Source organism: Melopsittacus undulatus, chromosome 1, assembly GCF_012275295.1.
Source record: "Melopsittacus undulatus isolate bMelUnd1 chromosome 1, bMelUnd1.mat.Z, whole genome shotgun sequence".
Lineage (NCBI taxonomy): Eukaryota > Metazoa > Chordata > Aves > Psittaciformes > Psittaculidae > Melopsittacus > Melopsittacus undulatus.
Window position 1 is genome coordinate 28,063,761 of NC_047527.1, and position 22,515 is coordinate 28,086,275.

Sequence of the window (22,515 nt, forward strand, 5' to 3'; positions counted from 1 at the left end):
AATGAACAAATTGAGATGACAAGATGGTATATTTTGGTCTTTTGAACTTTTTCTCTATCTGTGATTTGTCACCAAAAGCAAAGGTTTCCTGGCTATTACTAAGGACATGAGACCCCCACCCATCTTCCCCTCGCTAAATTTATCAGGTGCTGCAGATTCATCCTCTGGATCATGAGAATGGGCAAACTTACGTCCTTGGTGGTCTCTCCCAAATGCTTTGAGCACATGGATTTGTTCTTTAAACACCTCTGGGATCAAATTGCAGTTACAAACACATAATTCAGAAATGCAGAGCTGCATGTGTTGCCTTCCATCTGCAGACATTTTTTTCTTATTCTTATGATATTACTTATTTGACATGTGGCATTTTCCTTGAAAGAAAATAAAAATTCAGACCAAACTGAATCACTGGATCTGCTGTAGCTTTGTATTTATGCCTTTTAACATTTTTAATATAATTGAGAATGCTACTTAAGTCCTTCACACAAGTAAAATTTGTACTGTTTGTTGTGAATTTTAAGCAAGGATTTCATATTAAATGATATTTTTTTCTGGCTGCTTCAAATATGATCACTGAGAACATTCTTTGATGAAATTAATGTAAATAATATCCTACTGGAATGAAAATTATCTCCATTTAAGCATGCCTAGAAAGTTTGTTTTATGGAAGATAGATCTTTTGGCAGGAGAAGAGCTGTAGAGCAACACTCATCTTCCACTGCACTGAAATAAAATAGCTTAGTTCATGAAGGAAGGTAATCAAAGGCATCAAGAAGATACATTTCTGCAAAAAGGAAGCACTTTGATAACAAAGAAGTATCACGCTATGTAATCTTAATATGATGTAGTCATCAAAAAATTATGCTCTATAAGCATAAGTGATTTTTTTTATTCAGTATGTAGAATAAAGTAAGTGCCATAATCACAATTTAATGCAAATGCAAAGTACCAGAAAATATTGTTAAGGTTTATTTCTGCTGTCTAGACTCTGTCTTTAGGCTTTTGTAGGCCAGTGACAAAACTGGACACACAAATACATTAAGAAGTAGAAAACAGGACAGGTTTTGGAAATCTAGGACAGTATTCAATCAAGAAAGGTCCTTATATCTGCAGTTATTTTTATTATATGCTAGTAAGTTAAAACATATTGCTATTACACTGCCAATGGCACACTATAGCAGAAATTATGCAAAATACTGCAGTATTCAAATAGAGTAGTAATGCTTGTTTGGTACAGAATTTGTTGAGTTTATGTGATGCTTTCAAATAAGACGAATGATCCCAAGAAGCCTATCCTGGAAAAAGCAGTCATGCTGCCCATCACTGTGCCTTTCACACTTTGCCCTGAAATGAAGGGTGCCAAGGTGTTTAGAAAAATATCTCTAAATAACGGATGGCTCTGTGGACTGAGAGGCAAACCAAACAACACCAAACTCTAGAAATGTTATCTTAAAATAAAGCTGAGAAGCAGATAGCAAGTGGAGAAAGATTGTGAGCAATTCTTTAAGCCTCTGCTATAAAATAAAACTGCAAAATCAAAGGAAATGCAAGATGTGTAACATAATCCAATCAGTTTTGTGATGGAGATTATGAAAGTAAAATGTACTGAGGAAACTGATAAAGAAAAATAAAATTCTGATATAAAAACATAATCATGCGCTGCAAATAAGAGAGCACCTCTTTCCAATATATTAATATTAGACATTTAAATAAAATAATTTCCTCCAGAGGCCATGTGACTTATGAAACTGTAAAGTACAGTTTATTTAATCTGGCTAATTGGTAGCATGTTAAATCAAGCACGCTGAACATATATATTTCAATTGCATTACGTGAATAAGTGGTTGAGAATGGGAAACGACTAACAACACTCAGAGAGTACCGAACTTCAAGCCTGAAACTTCAGACACCAACTTGGAAACCTGTCCTCAAGGGATGCCTTTGCCAGGGCCACCATGTGCTATAGATGGGGGAACTATAGTGCTGAGGGAACTCAGCCACTACTGAGTGGAGATCCAGCCAGTCAAGGCAACATGGTGAGAGGTGATTTCATCCAGTGTTTCCTGGTTCTTGTTAATCCATCCACTAAATCCATCCTGCTATTTGTCTCACTGCAGGACATGCTTTGGCTGGATGGATCCTAGGCTAGGCTGCTTCACATCCAGATAGCAGTAAGAGCATTGACAGGAGTGGGGCTTGAATAACTCCTCACTGGGCCTTCAAGGTGTGGCAATGAGGCAAGGCAAATTCTGCTTACTGTTACCTTACAAGGAAGCTGGGAGTTTGGCAAAGATGAAAATAACCCAACATGATGAGGGTTAGTCTTAACCTAATTGGTCTTGGAAATGTTGTGCTTTCCTACATTATGCAAGTTTTAGTTCACTTCTGGGAGGGTTGTCTTTGGTAAGCAAACTAGCTTTCTCAGAAAGCAGACTCGTATGCGATAGTTTGCCCCTAGCTTTCTCCCTCTTGTACTAGTATCACTGCACTAGTTTTGACTTCCCATGCCCAGTATGGTCTCCAGCAGGTACCCCACCACCAAATCATACATGAATCACAATGAGTGCAGTAGCTGCACTCATTTTCATGCCACTAAAATTTCTACCATTCTCCTAGTCTGTAGCACAATTTTATTATTATTTCAAGATACTCAAAAATAGGCACCCCCTTCCCCCTCCAAATCCCCAAATTTTTGTTACTGCTAGAGGGGTGCCAGAAAAGACTTTTAGTTGACCTCCATGCCAACAGCCATGCAGAGAGAACATGACTGGAGGTTTGGACCAGATGACCTTTAAAGGTCCTTTCAACCCCAAATCATTCCACGATTCTGTGATAAGCCAATCCTGAGGCAAAGCTCTTGAGGCAAGGAAAACCACAAGAAATGTGCTGGCTCCTCACTTCTGCCTGGCCTCGGACTCTGAATGGAAATATTAGCAACCTCCAGAGTTAAGAACTAAAGAGCCTCTTCCTATTTTTAATATCCCCAGCAAAGATCTGTAAAATGTAGAAGGTTTCAGTCATGTATTTAACATCTCTTATAACATGGTGGTGTGTTGAAATGAAAATAAATAGTAAAAATATTCTTTTATGATCTACAAAACTAGAATGCCTTTACATCCAAGTATTTGAAGTTGATTCTACTTTGGTATGTTGGAGCACAAACTCAGATGAAAAAAACAGAAAATGGACTTTCAAATGCTGACACATAGAATCATAAAACCGCACTATGGTTTGAGGTGGAAGGGATCCTAAAGCTCATCTAGTTCCAATCCCCCTGCCATTGGCAGGACACGTTCCATTAGATCAGGTTGCCCAAAGCCCTATCCAAACTGGCCTTGAACACTGCCACGGATGGGGCAGCCACAGCTTCTCTTGGTAACCTGTTCCATTGTCTCACCACTCTCGTAGTTAAGAATTTCTTCCTGAATAACTAATCTAAATCTATATTCTTCTAGTTTAAAGACACAGAATTGCTTTAGTGAAATACTGATGAAAACACCACTGAATTAAAAAGAGAAAGTGTATTCTTTATGTTACTACAACATTGCTCGCTAAGAGTGCTTTAAGACATTTGTCTCAGCATCTTTAATCTTCACCTTGTGTTTCAAAGATATGAGGATTCGCAAAGAAAAATTAACTTCTGCTTGAGGCTAGAACCAAATAATTAAATGTAAAATAATTTTAAGATGCAGATTTGTCCAGCATTTGGTTTTCTGCAGAAATATTCTGCTAAGAAAAGAAAATTCAGAACAATTTTGAATGTTCTGGTATTTAGGTCTCCCCTTGTGTGCTGAAGAGCAATGCAAATCAGGAGGATGCTGCTGGAGCAAACATCTATGGTAAATTTAAGCTGATTCCTGAGCACTAACTTAAGCATATCTATAGCTGTTCAATGAGTATGCTTAAAATTAATGTCTTTAGCAGCTTTCTGAAGCAAAGACTAAATCTTTCCATACTCCAAGTATTTTTAAGGCCTAATCCAAAATGCAAATTCTTTTATTAAGGATTAGGTGGCCTTGCAATGACATAGACTCATTCTTCCCACAACACTCTAACTCCATCCCTGCATGCCTGGACAATGGCTCCATATACCTCCCAGGCCACTTGTTGCTACTTCCAAATTTTGTCTCTTTTTATGTTTTAATTTTGTTCAGGATCTCATTGTTCTTCCTTGCAGGCCACCTTCTACCTTTGCTTCATTTCCTGTTCACCAGGATGAACCATTCTTGAAATTGAAAGAGGTGATTTTTGGAAACCATCCAGCTCTCCTGACCCCTTCTTCTCTCTGGGACTGTGTGTCATGATATTATTCTAAGCAGTGCAAGCTTGCTCTTCAGCAGTGAAGGACTGTGACCAATGGGATCTTCATCTGGTAGGAATTAGGATATAAAATTAAATTTACAAGAGAGAAGAAGTGGAAGTAAGGTCTAGTCCACTGAGTAGCAAAACTTTATGCTGACTGACAGATATCATGACTTTAGGTCCATAATGCCTTTCAAATTTTGTGTATTACTTTTAAACTGTGGTCTCTTTATCTGTGTCCTGCAACAGGAATGTTAGCATCAAAAAAAAAAGTGAGAAGAAGAAATATAAGTGGAATAATAAGCTAGGTATGTGGATGACTGCACATATAAGTCAAAGAAGAAATCATAGAATAGTCAGGGTTGGAAAGGACCTTAAGATTATCAAGTTCCAGCGCCCCTATCATGGGCAGGGGCACCTCACACTAAACCATGTCAGCCAAGGCTCTGTCCAACCTGGCCTTGAACACCACCAGGGATGGAGCATTCACAACGGCCCTGGGCAACCATTCCAGTGCCTCACCACTCTTACAGTAAAGAACGTCTTCCTTATATCTAACCTAAACTTCCCTGCTTAAGATTGAACCTGTTACCCCTTGTCTTGGCAACCATTCCAGTGCCTCACCACTCTTACAGTAAAGAACGTCTTCCTTATATCTAACCTAAACTTCCCTGCTTAAGATTGAACCTATTACCCCTTGTCTTGGCTTCGATTTGGGGGTGTTGGCTGATGAGAAAATGAACATGAGCCAGCTTCAGTGTGTGCTCGCAGCCCAGAAAGCCAACCGTATCCTGGGCTGCATCAAAAGGAGAGTGACCAGCAGGTCAAAGGAGGTGATCCTGCCCCTATACGCTGCTCTCGTGAGACCTCACCTGGAGTATTATGTGCAGTTCTGGTGTCCTCAACATAAGAAAGACATGGAACTGTTGGAACAAGTCCAGAGGAGGGCCACGAGGATGATCAGGGGACTGGAGCACCTCCCGTATGAAGACAGGCTGAGAAAGTTGGGTCTGTTCATCCTGGAGAAGAGAAGGCTGAATGGAGACCTCATAGCAGCCTTCCAGTATCTGAAGGGGGCCTACATGGCTGCCAGTGATACATGAACTGTAGTGATAGGACAAGGGGTTCAAACTTAAACAGCAGAGGTTTAGACTGGATATAAGGAAGAAATTCTTTACTGTGAGGGTGATGAGACACTGGCATGGGCTGCCCAGGGAAGCTGTGAATTCTCCATCCCTGGGAATGTTCAAGGCCACATTGGACAGAGCCTTGGGCAATATGCTCTAGTGTGAGTTGTCCCTACCCATGGGGGGTTGGAAGTAGATGATCTTTAGGTCCTTTCCAACTCTAACCATTCTATGATTCCATGAAAACTCCACATATGGTGTCAGAGCTTGTTTAAATGACCGTACAGCACATGTACTCTTTCTTCTTTATGCACTAAATCTGCTGTCTTGTCAGAGAAGGAAACTATATGGCTTCAACATAATTTGATCCTTATTTGTTACAATCTTAGTATCTGTTAGGTGTTGATAAATTAATTGCTTAATAACTTGTTCTAGTACCTTTCTGAGAATCAAAACTGCGCTGACCTGATAATTTCCTGTGTTGTCCTCTTCTTAAAAATAGGTGTAATACCTGCCTGTACACACTGGTTTTCTGACTTATGTGGCCTCCATCAGTTTTTGAAAACAATAACTAATAATCCATATACAGATTCAGCTAGTCATTTAAACACTCTAAGTGACATCATTATACCATTTCCATTGAATTGACTTCTTGAAATAATGGTTAGCTGATTCTTTTATTCCATACCCTCTGGTTAAAATTGATTTTCTCAAATAGCTGGTCAACTAACCTATTTTGCTAAAGCAAAAAAAAGCTTTTTTTGTATCATGTACTATCTCTCTCCTTTCCTGCTAAGTAACAACAGTATAAAAAAAGCAAAGGAAGTTACTTTAATTGCAATCTTTTTGTTGCCTTTTATGCTGTGATGTGCCTTAGCCTTTCTGACACCATGCTAGATGACTCTACTGTTCTTTTCTACTCACTTCCAGTCATGGGGGTTTTGATTCTACATTTTGTACAGCTTATTTTTACTTTTCAGGAAGCTATATTATTCCTTTATTCTACTTCTAGTTTAGGGTAATTTTCTGTTCTACCTTAAGCACAGTCAATGCAAGATTTTCAGCACTCCCTTTGTCCCTAAAATTTATTTCCAAGATATCCTATTACCAGTTGCCTGAGCTCACTGAAGTCTACCCTTTCTGAAATCAATTATCTTACTTGTTTTGCTCTCAGTCCTCCCTTTTCATGGTCTATATTTTGTGATGACTAAATTTCTAACCAATTCCTCTCTTAGTCAAAATCAAATCTAAAGTAACCATTACCCTCTTAACTTTCTCCATCTTGTAGGCTGAACCTGGCCAGCAGCTAAGCACCCACACAGTCACTATCACACTCCACTACTCTTGTCCCCTGTTGGGATGAAGAAGAGAGTAGGAAGAGCATAATTGTAAAAGCCTCATGGGTTGAGATAAATGTGGTGTAATAAGGGAGGGAAGGAAGATAAAAAAAACAAGTGTTGCAAAGGCAAGTACTTTCTACCTCCCACAAGCAGCCCAGGCAGTCTCCAAGCAACAGCTACTTTGGAAGGAAAAACCTCCCAAGTTTTTGTTTCTCATTTTATATGCTATAGAATATCACTTTGGCCATCTTGGGTCAGCTCTCTCATCTGTATTCCTTCCCAGCTTATTGTCCACCCCAGCCTGTTCACTGGGAAGGCAGAATAGGAAAAAGAGGAAGCCTTAAGGCTGTGCAAACACCATTCAGCAACAGCCAAAACATTGGCGTGTTTTAGTAACAAATCCAAAATACAGCATCATATGGGATCCTATGAAGAAAGCTAACTTCATCCCAGCCAGACCCAGGGCAACATTTTGAAATAAATAAATGTTCTCAGCCTTGTCAAGAACTTTATAAACCATTGATCTCCTCACATGTTATTATGGTAACAAATACTGAGATACTGAAATTTCTCTGTTACAAGCAGGTGAAAGCTTCTGTTAGTTGCTCTAAAAAGCCTCTCAGTCTTCTAGATAACTAGTCTGTACTAGATCCATGAAAAGACACAACCTAAGCTCTCTTTTCTTTTTAAAGTTACCTCAAAAATTTTCACAGGTGTCATGGTTTAAGCCCAAATGGTAACTCAGAACCATGCAGCTGCAAGCTGAGTTTTCTGCACACACCCCACCCCCTCCAACTCTCCCGGAGAGATGGGAAGGAGAATTTGAGGAATGCAAATCCCTTATATTGAGATAAGAACAATCTGGTAACTAAGGTATAATACAAAACCATTACTGTTACCACCAATAATAATAATGATAAAGGGAATAACAAGGGGAGAGAATATAAAACTGAAAGGTGAAAAGGAAAACAATAAACACTAGTGATGCACAATAGGATTACTCACAACTTCTGACCAATACCCAGCCCAACCCAAGAAGTGATCTGGCCTCCCGGGTAACTGCCCCATGTTTCTATACTGGGCATGATGTGCTGTGGTATGGAATACCCCTTTGGATAGTTTGCATCAGATGTCCTGTATCTGTTTCCTCCTGGCTTCTTGTGCCCATTCTCACTGGCAGAGCATGAGACTTAAAAGTCCTTGATCAGGGTAAACATTATTTAGCAACAACTAAAAACATCAGTGTGTTTTCAGTAGTATTCTCAGACTAAAGTCGAAAATAAAGCACTGCACCAGCTACTAAGAAGAATAAAAATAACTGCTACAGCTGAATCCAGGACAACAGGTCTTTCTCTTATCCCTGTCTTATCTGTAGAAGAAGAAGTATTTATGAGAAACCATTCAGAATCTCAAAGGTGGAAGTGCATATAAATGCTAGAAACCACAGAACAACTTCAAAAATCTTTTGAAATACTGATACGGGGACAGTTGACCATTGCTACCAGAACACCTACATACTTCAACAGCTTGCAGTTGAGAGCAGTTATAAAACAGGTGCTCTCTCCTCCAAAAATAATATTTCTATCATTCAGCTAAAGGCAACTATATGATAAAACTTCACATTAATATTATGCAGCATGCAGGCTCAGATCTAAAATGCTCCTGGCCGTCTCATTCTGAGATCACACCTGTGAAGCTTTCAGACCAACCCAGGCTTGAAAAAGTGCTGCTGAAGTGTGTTTGATTTCACTGCTGAGTTGTTGGTCTCAGAGCCAGCCTACCTGCATTTCAGCCACTGTAGAAGTCAGCCCTGCCTCCTTTAATGGATCTGGAGCATAAACTCTGTAGTACTTTATGAGAAGTGAGGTTTATTGAGCACAGAAGTATGAGTGCATGCTTGCCTGTTAACAATCCCCTTAACAATCTGTAAACCTTCACTAAGCTTAATTATGTTTGAAAAAAAAAAGGTGAGGGTTTCTTCAAGTTCTTACAAGCTGTATGAAAAAGGATATCTGGAAATAGGAGAGAGACGCTATAATTGCCCTCTTGAGCACCCAAGGATGAAGTCCAGTCTTGTTAGAAGTTGGTTCTCATCCTTGTCACACAAATCAATGAGAAACCAGTTCTGTTGCTCTGAAATTATTAATGATTTCATTGATTTCTGCAAACAAAAAAGTCACAAGAATAAGGACACAGCCAAGCAATAAAGCATAAGTTTTAAAATTTATGTGCATGCTGTGATCATTGCACCTAAGCATCAGTCAATAAGCACCAAAATATTGCTTGTTTGGCTTACTCCTAGTTGATTCTAAAATAAGAGAACAAAAAAATCCCATTGTTTGTAGCATTAGAAGTGGAAACATTAATGAAGCACATCAGACTTTTGACAGTAAGTTTAGTAAATGACAGAGTTATAATTTCATTGTGTATTTCAGTATAATTTTATTAAATGTAAAAGATATAGGCCTAAAGTCTGCTCCTCTTCTTCTGCACTTCCATTTTCCATTTAGAAAAAGTGAAAGGAGGTATGGATGGAAATTTAAATTTCCAGTGCATAAGTAAATAAGTAAACAAATATCTTTTTAATGCAACACATACTTAAAGCTTGAATTCGCGACTGAGCACTTGGGTGGGGCCTTAATATTCATCAAGCAGAACCTCAGTGGCTTTGGTATCCCTGGAACAAAACCTGTGCAAAGCACTTGCCTTCTGCTACTTCATCCTGAAGGAGTGTCACTGTCAAACATCTTTTCAAACAGCTTTTTAGTATAGCAAGACTCTATGTGTAATACTAAGAAGGCAAAGACCGGTAAAGCATATTTTGGCTTCAGTAAAGCATAAGGTATTTTCACTAAGAAATAAAATTATGGTCTGACTGATATAGTTTTAGCTATTCTTCTGCATGACTGTGTTATCATCTAATTATCCTAAGTATTTTACTTTTTTTGGAGCAAACACAAACTCTGGCTTGCATTTCCAAGTAAAGGAGGCATTATGTGAATAGTGTAATCTTTGCATCTAAGTATCAGTTAGGAATTCTGTTTCTTGGACTTACTTACTCCTACATAAGTTAGTTTTTTAAGACAGGCAGTCTTTATGTCTGAAAGTTAGAATATAGAATGAGTCAACAGATAGATATACATAGTGTCAGACACTACAATACTTTTCAGTGTGTATAGGAACTTGATTGTATATTGTACAGACATCAAAGAATTAATGGAAAAATATTCCTTGGTCTCATTCATGGCCTACATTCTGACATTGGGAGAGATATTTCAGGTTACAATATTTTTCCTAATAGAATTGAACTGTTGTAAGTTAAGATGAAATCTCACCTGTAAAGTGCTGAAAGTGGCCGCTTGTTGCCAGGTTTTGGTCTGTATGGTTTTGGCTCTCCTGCCATGTTGATATCTGAAAGCAAACATTTGATATTAACAAGTCAGATGCTTGGAGGTTAGATTGAGTTTGCAAAGGCACCTTCAAGACACTGAAAATGAATGACAGTGAAAATGGACAGCATACCTAAACCACCTATCTAGTTTTAATCACTTCTGAATTGATTCTATAGAACATGCCTTAAAAAATCTTACTCTAATGGATACGTATTTTAGGCAAAATGTCAGTTAATGGCAACAGAGAAAAATGACATTTTTTTAAACATACAGAAGTTCCCACTCATGGGGCTGAAGCCAATAACATTTTTCTATTACAGAAGGAGACTTGATTCATAACTTAGATGCTGAGACAAACTGTGATCTGTCAGATAGTGTTGTGGAGGACTACAATGGTTCCAAGTTCCCCTTTAGCCTCTTGAGAAATGCACACAGATCTTTAAGTGCTACTTCACTGTCCACTCAAAAAGAGACTTTCCAAAAGCAAAGAAGAGAGTATATATTCTGTACCCCCAATAGATTTTTTTCCCTGTTGTTTTGTTTTGAGTAGAGAAACACACTGGCTTTAAACACCGTATGCAGACAGAGACACTCAGGTTTTGACATGCTTTATCCTAGACAGGTACTTTTAATTCTCAATAACACCAGAAATCTTATGCATACTTTTTAAAAGTTCACTTACATTATTTCTAAGTATTTATCCTAGAAATTTAAAAATATGTCAAGCTATTAGCTGTGCAGGTACTCCAATTCTCTTTTCTTCTGAATCATACTCAGAAATGTACAAGGAAATACACGTTCACCATTCTGATTGCTTGAAACAGTTACCCATTTAGAAAGAAGCACAGACCCTTCTGTGGATAATACCTTACTTGAGCTTAGGAAGCTGCCTGTATAAACAAAAACCTATTTTAGAAAGCATTGAATGTTGGCATTACAAGAAATCACAAGTATAAAGTAAAAGTTCTGTTTAAGAAACAAATTCCATGCCATCTTAGTGATGCTGCAGCTAAATTTCTCCTCAGTTTCACTAATATACAAAAGAGTAATATTCAACAAAATAAGAACTATTTCAGTGTAAAAGTGCTGGGATAGAACAATGTATCCCATTTACCGTTAAATCACCTGATGATTGAGTCTTTAAAGGAAACACATATTCTTGGTAAAATCTACTCTTAACCTGAAACAGATTGCAGTAGAGGGAAAAGGGTAGTAGAAAGCTGAGGTGTAGAATGAGGAAGATAAATATTCTTGACCTCACAAGCTGCAACAAAAGCCTGAAACTTTGTGACTGGATACTTTTATTTAACACAAGTTTAAAAAAAAAACAATCCAGCTGATTTTTTTTTTTAATCCATCAGAAACATTAAAAACGTTTGTCCAGAAAATGTGTGACAGAAAAGATTTTTCCATTGGAAATGTCATGCTTTAAATATTAAAAAAACAAAAAAAACCACCTCAAATCCCAACATATTTTCAAATGAAGTTTGATAATTTGAGTTAAACCAAGATTTATTTTAAATTATACAAGGTCCTGAAATGGCAAGTTTTGGTGTAGAACTATTTCATACAAAATAAACTTTTTGGTAAAATTTTCTCCACACGAAGCATTTTGGAATTTAATCCGATTGTAGTTCTTTTTGTAGGAGCTGTGTTACTCATAAATCATAGTTTTCCATAAAATATTAAGGTTTTTGTTTTACTTATCTCTCTGAAGCTGGATGAATACTGAAGACACTTTTCATGCCTTCTCAAAATGCTTTCCCTCCCTTTATTTTAAGCAAGTGTTTATTAGGTATATATTAAAATTCTTTTTTGATGTTTTTTAAAAATTCAGCTATGCTGCCCTTATTTAAAGAAATTCTAATTTATAATTAATGTTGACCCATCCTTAAACCATCACATAAACATCAAGCATTTCTGGAAGCCACTGAGGAATTTTGACAGCTGTGCTGCATTTCTGTTGGTTCTTTGAAATACCAGAATTGGAATGAAATTTTCATCCTGTGACCTTTACAATAATTAGACCTTTTCACACTATTTTCATATGTCATATTTAAGGTCATTGACTGTATTTACTCCTACAACAACTAGCTCAGATTTTAGGAAGAAAGTAAAATTAAATTCTGTCTTGGGATATACATGAGGCTGTGGGATTCATCTTCACATATTTTTCATGTCTCTCATCCACTTGTCTTTCAGAGCTACAGTCCAGGTCACTATTCTTAGGCATATGACTTTAAAGACTTTTTCATACCCTGCTAGGACAGATCAGAACAAAGACAAGTAGTGTAGAAGATTAAGGACTGTTTGTTATGTGTTCCCTTTATTTTAATCAAACACTGTCAGAAGAGTAATGTTGTAAGAACACTGGTACAAAGCTGCTCAGAATTAGTTAAGAATCCCTCACAAATCTGTAAATGTACCAGCAGAAAAGTGAACTATGTTATACAGACAGTAATAGCTAGGATTTCTCTTTAACACAAGAAATAGTTCATAGAACAGCTGTGCACATGGGGCTTTTCTGTTAATATGAAAGTGATTGAACAGCTCTGCAACTCCTTAAGCACCTTGTAATAAGGCTAAGAATGGATGTAGGAAATGGTTTGAAAAGTTACAACATATTTGCATCCCATTATTTTTCACCACTGCCTACTCCAACCTCAAATTTCTAACTAAAATTAGAAGTGAACTTGTCAACATTTCACAGGATAGATCATTTTTAGCCAAAGTGGAAATCTTGTGAGATAACTTGTTCTCTTGCTTCATCTATCATTAGCTTCACAGCAGACATTTACATCTATTAGGTCATAAACTGCATGTCAAATAAATTGGTTGGCTGTAGCACCCTAATGATTCCACCTGAAGGAATGCATAATAGTATCACTCCGAAGGAATGCACAGTGGTATCACTCCTTATGCTGTAAAATTAACTACTTGTACATGAGTATGAACCAGACAACCTCACAAAGGACACAGATTTCCACATTGCTTACATGGGAATGGAGCAGCCTAGGGACTCATATCTTCTTTACTCATATACTATAAGTAAGTTTTCACTCAGTCATCAACTTTAAGATAAATTCAACACTGAAATTCAAAATATAAAGGAATCACTATGAACAGAAAAGTGACTGGGCAGACAACAGGACATTGTAATACAGCAGCCTGCTCCCTCTGTGCTTTCAGAATCAAATGAGATTTCTTATTAAAAGAAATTAATCTTCAGGTCCATCTATTCCTGTTAACACAGCAGAGGTTAGGTAAGGTAAGAGGTCTAGATTTCTTTCAAGGTTGTGTGCCGTCAGCAGAATATATCTAATTTTGAAAAAGGTGTTTTTCTTTCTGATTGTACCAACAAGTTCCTAGCAATTAAAGAAGGTGAAAAAAAATACAAAGCATTTAGAGAGAGCAGTGATTGTATCCAGTGACTACATAAATTTGTCTGAAAGATCAGCTCAACAAAACATGAACTGTCTTTCTCCTATCACTGTTTCCTACCACTGCCTGCCTAGCTACTCTAGGCAGTAATGTCTACAAAGACTCTGGACTCCCTCCCCTTTTTTGAGAGTCAGTTTCAGCTAACTTTGAGGCTTTGCTCATAGGTTTGCTGTCAAAGCAATCTGAGAATCAGGTCCTGAAGACACCAGTTGCCTTTAAACCAGCTTTGTAAGTGCAAGCAATGATACCTAAGGTGTATTCATACACCAGAAGTATTTCAATACTTCTCAGCATACCAGCCTTTCAAATTCTTTGAAAAGTTTTATTGAAAAAAAAAAAACCCACAACCCAAAGATACAAAATCAATCATTTTGTCTCAAAAAATAAATGCCATAAACTAGAAGCTCCAGTGGGCATTAGCTCAACCCATGAAAACTGTAACTTTGAGGATTTATGCTACAAATCCAGGACCTGTTTCAGACTACAGCTATTTAATAAAATTAAATAGTGCCATTCCCAGGCACTAGTACTCAGTTATCTCTTTTACTAATTGTAAAAGTGGCTTCTGGCATGACTTTTAGTGCCAATTAACAAGTACTCTCCCATCTAGCTGGAGGTCTGTGACTAGTGGAGTCCCTCAGGGGTCGGTGCTGGGACCAGTGCTGTTTAATATTTTCATCAATGACCTGGATGAGGGAACTGAGTGTACCCTCAGCAAGTTCACTGATGACACTAAATTGGGAGGAGTGGCTGACACACCAGAAGGCTGTGTTGCCATTCAGCGAGACCTGGACAGGCTGGAGAGTTGGGTGGGGAGAAACTTGATGAAATTCAACAAGAGCAAGTGTAGAGTCTTGCATCTGGGGAAGAACAACCCCATGTACCAGTACAGGTTGGGGGTTGACCTGCTGGAAAGTAGTGAAAGGGAAAGGGACCTGGGGGTCCTGGGGGATAAGAGGATGACCATGAGCCAGTAATGTGCCTTTGTGGCCAAGAAGGCAAATGGCATCCTAGGGTGCATTAGAAAGGGTGTGGTTAGTAGGGCAAGAGAGGTTCTCCTCCTCCTCTACTCTGCCTTGGTGAGGCCGCATCTGGAATATTGTGCCCAGTTCTGGACTCCTCAGTTCAAGAAGGGCAGGGAATTGCTTGAAAGAGTCCAGCGCAGAGCCACAAAGATGATTAAGGAAGTGGAACACCTCCCTTATGAGGAGAGGCTGAGGGAGCTGGGTCTCTCTAGCTTGGAGGAGACTGAGGGGTGACCTCATCAGTGTTTACAAATATGTAAAGGATGGTTGTCAGGATGATGGAGCTAGGCTTTTTTCAGTGATATCCAGTGATAGGACAAGGGGCAGTGGGTGTAAACTGGAGCATAGGAGGTTCCACGTTAACATCAGGAAGAACTTCTTTACTGTAAGAGTGACAGAGCCCTGGAAGAGGTTGCCCAGGGGGATTGTGGAGTCTCCTGCATTGAAGATATTCAAGGCCCGCCTGGACAAGTTCCTGTGTGATGTACTCTAGGTTACCCTGCTCTTGCAGGGGGTTGGACAAGATGATGTTTCGAGGTCCCTTCCAACCCTTGGGATTCTGTGATTCTGTGCTAGGTAGAGAATGGACATGACCTTGGGATATTGGCAATTTAGCTGTGGCCACTCTGCTTTGCAGGGTAAGACCTAAGCAAAAAAAAAAGATTCCAAGTACCTATAATACCATATTACTGATGTGTGTGGGCTCCATGTCAGAAAGACTAGAAACAAAGACCTACAGCTAAGAACACTCATAGGGCCTCTGTAGCTCAACAACTAGTTTTCTAAGACTTGTTTAATCAGATTTTTTCCACTCATTGGAAATGAGTTGCATTGGATGGTTGCAGAAACAAAGATATTTCATAAGAAATTCCACAGTTTTTTTGCCTTAAAGTTTTGGGTGAAAAAGAGTGTCATTGTGTACTTCCAAGACCAGCTCTGCTTTATATCAACCTTTAATGGAAAATACAGTAATCAAAATTAATGTACAGAGAAATAATTTGGACAATGAACATACAATCTGTATGCAGACAGAGACAGGGACACAGGGCGATCAGGATGCATTTTCTTGTTTTTCAGATGACCCAAAATAAGTGGGATAGAAGACAAAGAAGCAGATGGAATTTAGAGATAGCAACAAGTCATGTGATTTATAGCACAAGTGAACACCAGAAAAACTAAAGCTAATCTGTCTTTCTTTTATATTCTTCCATCTATCAGTCTTACAGATCTCCTTGCTGCATGGTAATGGGATTTTAATGAAGCGATATGATATATTTTACATGATAAACTTATTTTTTTCTTTATCCGTTACACTAATTACATGGCATCCCCTCCATTTTCCCATCTCTAACATGTGAAAAAAGCAGAGAGGAAAGGACAGTTCTCAGTTATTTTCAAGTCTGTGCCCAAATTGCACAGCTGTAAAGAAGAGACTCCCCAGAAAAATTAACACAAACCCAAATTAACTTTCAAGACTAGTAAAATATTAAATGAAGGTTTGAATCACACATTTTCCTTTTCCATAATGGCATTAAAAATAATTTTCTTGTGGGGCTCTGAGCTGCATTTGGATTTTCTCTTAGTGTTGAAGTAATTGGAAGCTGTTTTTTGTAGAAAGATGACAGCTATTGTAAATGCTTTATAGAGAAAGAGCTGCTTGTTGAATAGTATATGAAATTGCTTTGTTCAACCATCTCTTCCTTCATTAAATACTGCTAAAATGAAACAAGGCTATAGGATTATATAAGCTATCATTCTTAACACCATTCAGTAATGGAAGTGCCAGGCATTGTCTTGCAGGAAAGTTTTTCTGTTCCCTAGGGAACTGAGCTGGTGTGAGGACAGGCTACAGCTAAAAGGGGAAATCCTGTCCTGTCCATATACCCATAACAAACTGTTCCTTCAGGGTCTTTGAGACATCAGTCTCTCCCTTAGCTGCAAAATGAATGCTTCACAGCTGATGTGGAGAATTGGCCTGCCTTGTTTTCACCTGCTTGTTGCCTTCCCTGAACCTCCTGCTCCAAGTAATGGCACAGTCACTGTGCAGACCTTCCTGGCCCCACTGGATGTGCAACCAGCATTGGTCCATGTCATGGCCAGGGAGAGGCATCACTTTTGCCTGGAGAAGGGAAGAATGCTAATTTGTGACCTCTTAAAGACTAACCATAGGTTCCATTGTGACTGCAGTCTGTGGCTGAGACCTTGTAAACTGCTTCTCTGGTGCTGCTTGAATCCCTGCAGATCAGCTACTGTAATGGGGCAGGAGCCATGTTAGGGAAAAGCTGGAGGGGAAGAAACAGCACAGAGAAAAGAGAGGAAGCCATGTTGCTGGAAATCTTCTCCACTCCTCCTGCTCAGCACTGGGCTTGCAGGTTCCTCCGCAGGAAGATCCACACCAGTGTTTTGCAGGTGTAACAGATTCACACTCAGCTACAAGGGACTATCTGTCCATAGCCACTTATCTGCAGACCAAGTGTAAGATCTGCATAAGTCGCACAGTGTTAACTGTGAAAATACATAGTTGGGTCTGTGCCATAGCAGCCACGAAGTTGGCTGTCTCACATGAGCATTTCAACAAACCAGAGCCAAACTACAGATGCAGGCAAATATAGCCTGCTTGTAAGATGATCCTTTTAATCTAATCAAGTTTTCAGCTGCTCTATTTCTCACCCAGACTACAAGATTTCTACATGTCAGGTACTTGTAACACATGGACTGGGCAATTCTGCATATGCAGATTAACATTTCCATGAGAATATAGGAAAACAATAGAAAAGTAAATCAGGAACTTTCTTCTACCTTCAGGAAAACAGACAACTGTCTTTAATGTAAGTCTAGCCAGCCAAAGAGAAAAAAGAAGTTCAAGCAGGGATTCCCAATCCTTGTTTGCACTGTTCCTTCACATTGCTGCTATTAACAGGAAACAGAATTGGTCCTTGAATTACAGCTTTTTTTCAGATAGTGAGGTGTGTAAGTGGCACCTTTCTTTCTTTCTTTACCTTCTCTTGATCACAATGAAGACGTTATTTACAAGAGGAAAACAGAGCATCTGTCTTCCAGATCAATCACGGTCATTACAGAGCAGCAGCCAGCAAACTCTGCTGTTTTTCTTTGATAACAAAAGATAATTTGTCAGACAAAGAGTCAGACAAAGCTTAATGTTGACTATATGTCTGAGATATTTAGCATTGCAGTTAGCCCCAAGCAGCAACATTGAACAGTGTAGTGGGGATACGGTATGAAAGTCCCTCATCTACCTCTTTTAGATTTCACTAGGATTTATTCCAGGGAGCATTCTCTGAACCTCAGTAATTTTCAACTCTTCCTCAAAATACTCTTTTTACCCCCCTTTCTTATATTTCACTACTTTGCACCACTGCCTTTTATCTAACTCTCCTTACTTATGTTAGCTTCATGCTCCAAGCAATAGTTTTTCATGATACTTGAAATCTGTATTATATAAAAGAATTCACTATCCCCATTACCTCAATACTTTCGTGTTTCCCAGTTTTCTTCCTGCAGATGATTAACTTTATTAATGTAAACACAAACAAAATGTATTATTCCTAAAATAATCATCACAATATTTTACCCCAATTTTTTTGTCTGCATTTATTAGCCATATTTTTTTTGGGCATTCTAAAAAAATTTGCTTACATTTGAAATGCATTTTCTTGCAATTATGGAAAGTGAATATTCCCAAGTCTTTATGGGTGGCATAAGCATAATATTTACCACAGATATGCTTTTTAATGCAGTGATCATTCTGCATGTTGCAGCAGACTTAGGGTCTGGTTTGAGCAGCAGGAATCAGCCACCCCAGGAGCATGGGGCAGAGGAAGCAGGGGATGGTGTGGGGCAGAAGATGCGAATGCGCACCTTTAAGGTGCTGTTAGGAGGGAGGGCAAAGTGTGTTTCTCTGAAAGGTTGGCAACTGTGGCTGCCTCTGCCCCTGGGGTTTTTGGCATAACAGTAATCAATGAGAGGTAAGTACCATTTTAATATCCTGAACTTTGCTGTCAAAACCTTCAAGAGTAAGTCTGACCTTTGGGATATTCCCACAAACTAGAGGCTTTCATCCAGGCCAACAACAGATCAGAGAGAAATCATGCTATGGATTACACCAAGTCTTGAAAAACGATGTCCACAGATTAAAGGAAGCTGTCAGGAAGGACAGGAATGGACCTCTGCAGCCCCAAGTGCACTTCCATCACTTTTTCCCATTTCCACTATATATTATTTCCACTATATACTATTATATATATTTCCACATACTATTCCATATATATACTATTAGTATATATTTCCACTATATACTATTCCTCTTCAAAATGTGCCTAATTTCATCCTTACTCTTTGCCCCTATTCTTTCCTGTTTTTCTTTTCACAGTGATCTTAACCCCACCTCACTGCAACAAGCCCCTCCCCCAGACAACTGATCTTAACTACTTCCAGCTGGTAAACTCTTCATATACCCTCTTTCTGTCCATGATCTTCATGTTCCAGGTTTATCTGGATTAGTGGATCTATAGAGGATGATCTTTTCAAGATCCATATATACTTTTGGAATTGCATAGCACAAGTCTTATAACTTATATTTGTGTCCCAAAATACAGAATCATAAAATCACAGAACAGTTTAGGTTGGAAGGAGGGGGTTAGATCATTTAGTTCCACTCCCCCTGCCATGAGCAGAGACACATTTCAATAGAACCTGTTGCTCAAAGCCCTGTCCAACCTGACTGTGAACACTTCCACAGATGGGGCAGCCACAAGTTCTCTAGGCAACAAAGTGAAATGTCTCACTATGCATATTGTAAATATTTTTTTCCTTATATCCAATATATCATATATTATGGTTCTGGAAAGTTTTACCTTTGTAACACAACCACTGTAAAACATACTAACCTAAAGTCTACTATTCTTATTAACAGGCTAGAGGTGGTTTGAATAAAATGATGGTAGAAGTGGAGATAATTCCACTGAAATTTGGCATAGAGGGGGAAACATTATTGTGGAGGTGATTTATAAACAAATGATATGACAAATCCGACATTTCTGCATTAGCAATGCTTAGGTCTTAGACATGTAATAACTCTTTCTCATTGCCAGTGCATAAAGTCCCCCAGTGGATTCAATTTGACATCCAAATTACAACAGCATAGAAGTCTTTTGAAGATGCAGGACGTTTAATAATTGGAAATACTGACAAGCTTCAAAATGAACAATGTGCAGTGTTGTTTATTTGGGTTTCTTTGGTGTTCCTGCAAGGAAAATATAGAAATAGTTGATGGGAATAGAGAAAATGCAATAACTTGTTAGCCTGATAATTTCTATAATGCAGTTTTCTGCCTTCAACTGACCTAGATCCTTTTGAAGGAGATGCAAGAACCTCAGACTAGTTAGAAACAAGATATTTTTCCCTCCATTCTCCTATCATATCATCATGATTCTTCTCCTAAAATTCGAAGTAGTTTAGGGTTAAAGTATCCTAAAGTATGATGTTTTATCTTTCCTCCTATACTGATTTTGTTAGTATGTAACCAATACTAACTGGAACTGGAACTCACTACAACTTCAAATAACCTTGCTAACTGCATAAACGTCTCATTACTCTGTTATTCTTACTAATATATCAGATTGATGTATTTTTTTAATAAAAAAAAGAATGTTTCTGAATGAGAAAGAAGCTCCGTTATTGCCTTACAATCCCCCCCACCCTTCAACCCCTCAAAACCTTTTTCAATCACTATTCATTTTGCCATCAGTAGTAACTAAAAATCATATCGGAAACCCTCTCTCTAAGCATACAACCTCACCCTTCTCTCTGCAATTTACTGGATATTTGCCATTTACCCCTATAGATTTACATGTGATCTTGCATGCAGGTACAATTATATGGTGCTTCAGAGTTTCTCTCACAAGTGGTTGAAGATGTACTACACATTATTATGACATTAATTTGCACATATCATGAATCAAGAGCAGGAAACATTGTAACAGGCTACTAAAAATCGTATTAGGAAATAATTATTTTGAAATTCATTAAACTAAATTTGTATATCAAAGGTACTACCAAAAAGACCATCTGACCCATTCCAGTTTAATATTAAGGAATTATAAATTACTATGCATATTAATATACAGTGCTAGTGAAACTCTCAAATTGGTCATTCATCATTTTATGTTAGGTGGATCCACATTCTTCTAAGCTTCCCAGTAACATTTTCTGTCTACATTCTATTGCCATACAAAAAGAAGATCTCTACTACCCACAAAGAAAATATGTCATTCTGGCTCAGACAGTTAAAGGAACCAAGAACTCCACAGTGAGCTAATTCTTTTCCCCAGACATCTGTGGAACCATAATATTTCCAGTTTATTTCTTTGGAATATTATTATTTTGAGCAAGCCACACAAACACACAGCACAAATGTTTGTAAAAAAGTCTTTAGAAACTATTCTCTACTGTAGCTGGCATAAGAAATATTTAGAGCTAGACAAGACAATAGACATCCATTGGATGTTCTCTTCCACAAAGGTGTTTGGGGCCTATGTCAGATTCCTGTAAGGAGTTCAGTCTCCTTATTTTTGTACTGAGTCTCATTGGAAGCCATAGTGTTACTTCTGCAACATGGCCGTGGCGTTAAACACACACAACCCATATTGCACCCCCTAAGATTAAAATTTTCACACAGGTTGCCAACCCCTACCCAAGGTTTCTGCGTTTTGTTTTTCCCTCATGTATTTGTACATGTGTACTTTTGTGTGAAAATATTCACAATAGAAGCATGTATTTTCAACTGGAATTTTTTTTGTTAAGCTTTGCATCCATCTTTATCACACAGTTTCTGAAAACAGAAGGTTGGAAAGGAATAGAATATTGAATTCCTGAATCTAGAGTTAAATTATTATGGACACTGGAGTCAATTGCTTTAACACAGCAAACAAAATATTCCTTAGTCTCAGAAACTGTTATCTATCATTATTACTAAGGGAAGACTAGTGCTATAGGTCTATCTTAAACTTCAACAGCTTTTAGAACTGTTAGATTCTTTCTTTCCTTTTTTTTTTTTTCCTACTGCAGTATGAAATTCCTGTAGCTGATCAAATGAAACAACTCTCTAAGCTCACCTGGAAACATTAATCTTCTGTGGATACTGCATAAACCACTAATCTCATGCCTGTCATTTAAAATGAGAAAGAGAGTACAAGGGAAGAAGCAAGCAGACTTTTTAAAGCTTTAGCATTGTTATTTTAATTCACTTTAAGACTAAAAGAAGATCCCTAAATCTTATATTGTAATAAAAAGCAATGGTTAGGGAAAAACTCTACGTGGACTGATTCCTCTGAGTAAAAAATGAATGTGGTTCAACACAACACTTCTTCAGAGCACTGTCTTCTAATCTTTCACTTCCTAATATTCAGCTCCTTATCAGACACTGCTGTTAACATCATGACATATGTTTCCTTGAAAGCAGAGCCAGATATAAAGCTGAACTCTAAAATATTTATGTTGGCCTGCTATACACTGGCCCAACAGCCTACAGCTAGCTGTGCATACCTTCACTCTGCTGTAACCTGAACCTTGAAATCCTTTCCCATAATGCTTGATACTACTTATTAATCTTACAAGCATTTATAATTCCATACTTAAAAATATTTATACTTATTTTCCAAGCAATTAGACCAGAATAGAAAATCAGTGCTCATGTAGGAAAGGAGACAACTATGGATGAGATTTTCAAAGCTCTCTGTGTTAGTGTAACCTTCCATTTAAGTCTGTGGTAAAGTCAGACTTAGGTCAGTGTTGTTGCTTTTCACTCTTCAATTATATATCACATGACATTCAATTTTATTTACTTATTCTTTTCTGACCGACTGAGGTG

The 22,515-nt window shown here is 38.1% G+C and overlaps 1 protein-coding gene across 1 annotated transcript in view; it reads right to left on the reverse strand.

The window, feature by feature from the left end:
• Positions 1–22,515, reverse strand: part of RALYL (RALY RNA binding protein like) — a 107,512-nt gene that overhangs the window by 64,928 nt on the left and 20,069 nt on the right. Inside the window, exon 2 of the mRNA XM_005150833.3 lies at positions 10,105–10,180. Within this exon, the coding sequence (XP_005150890.1) occupies positions 10,105–10,180 (76 nt within the window). The remainder of the gene's footprint in view (positions 1–10,104; positions 10,181–22,515) is intronic.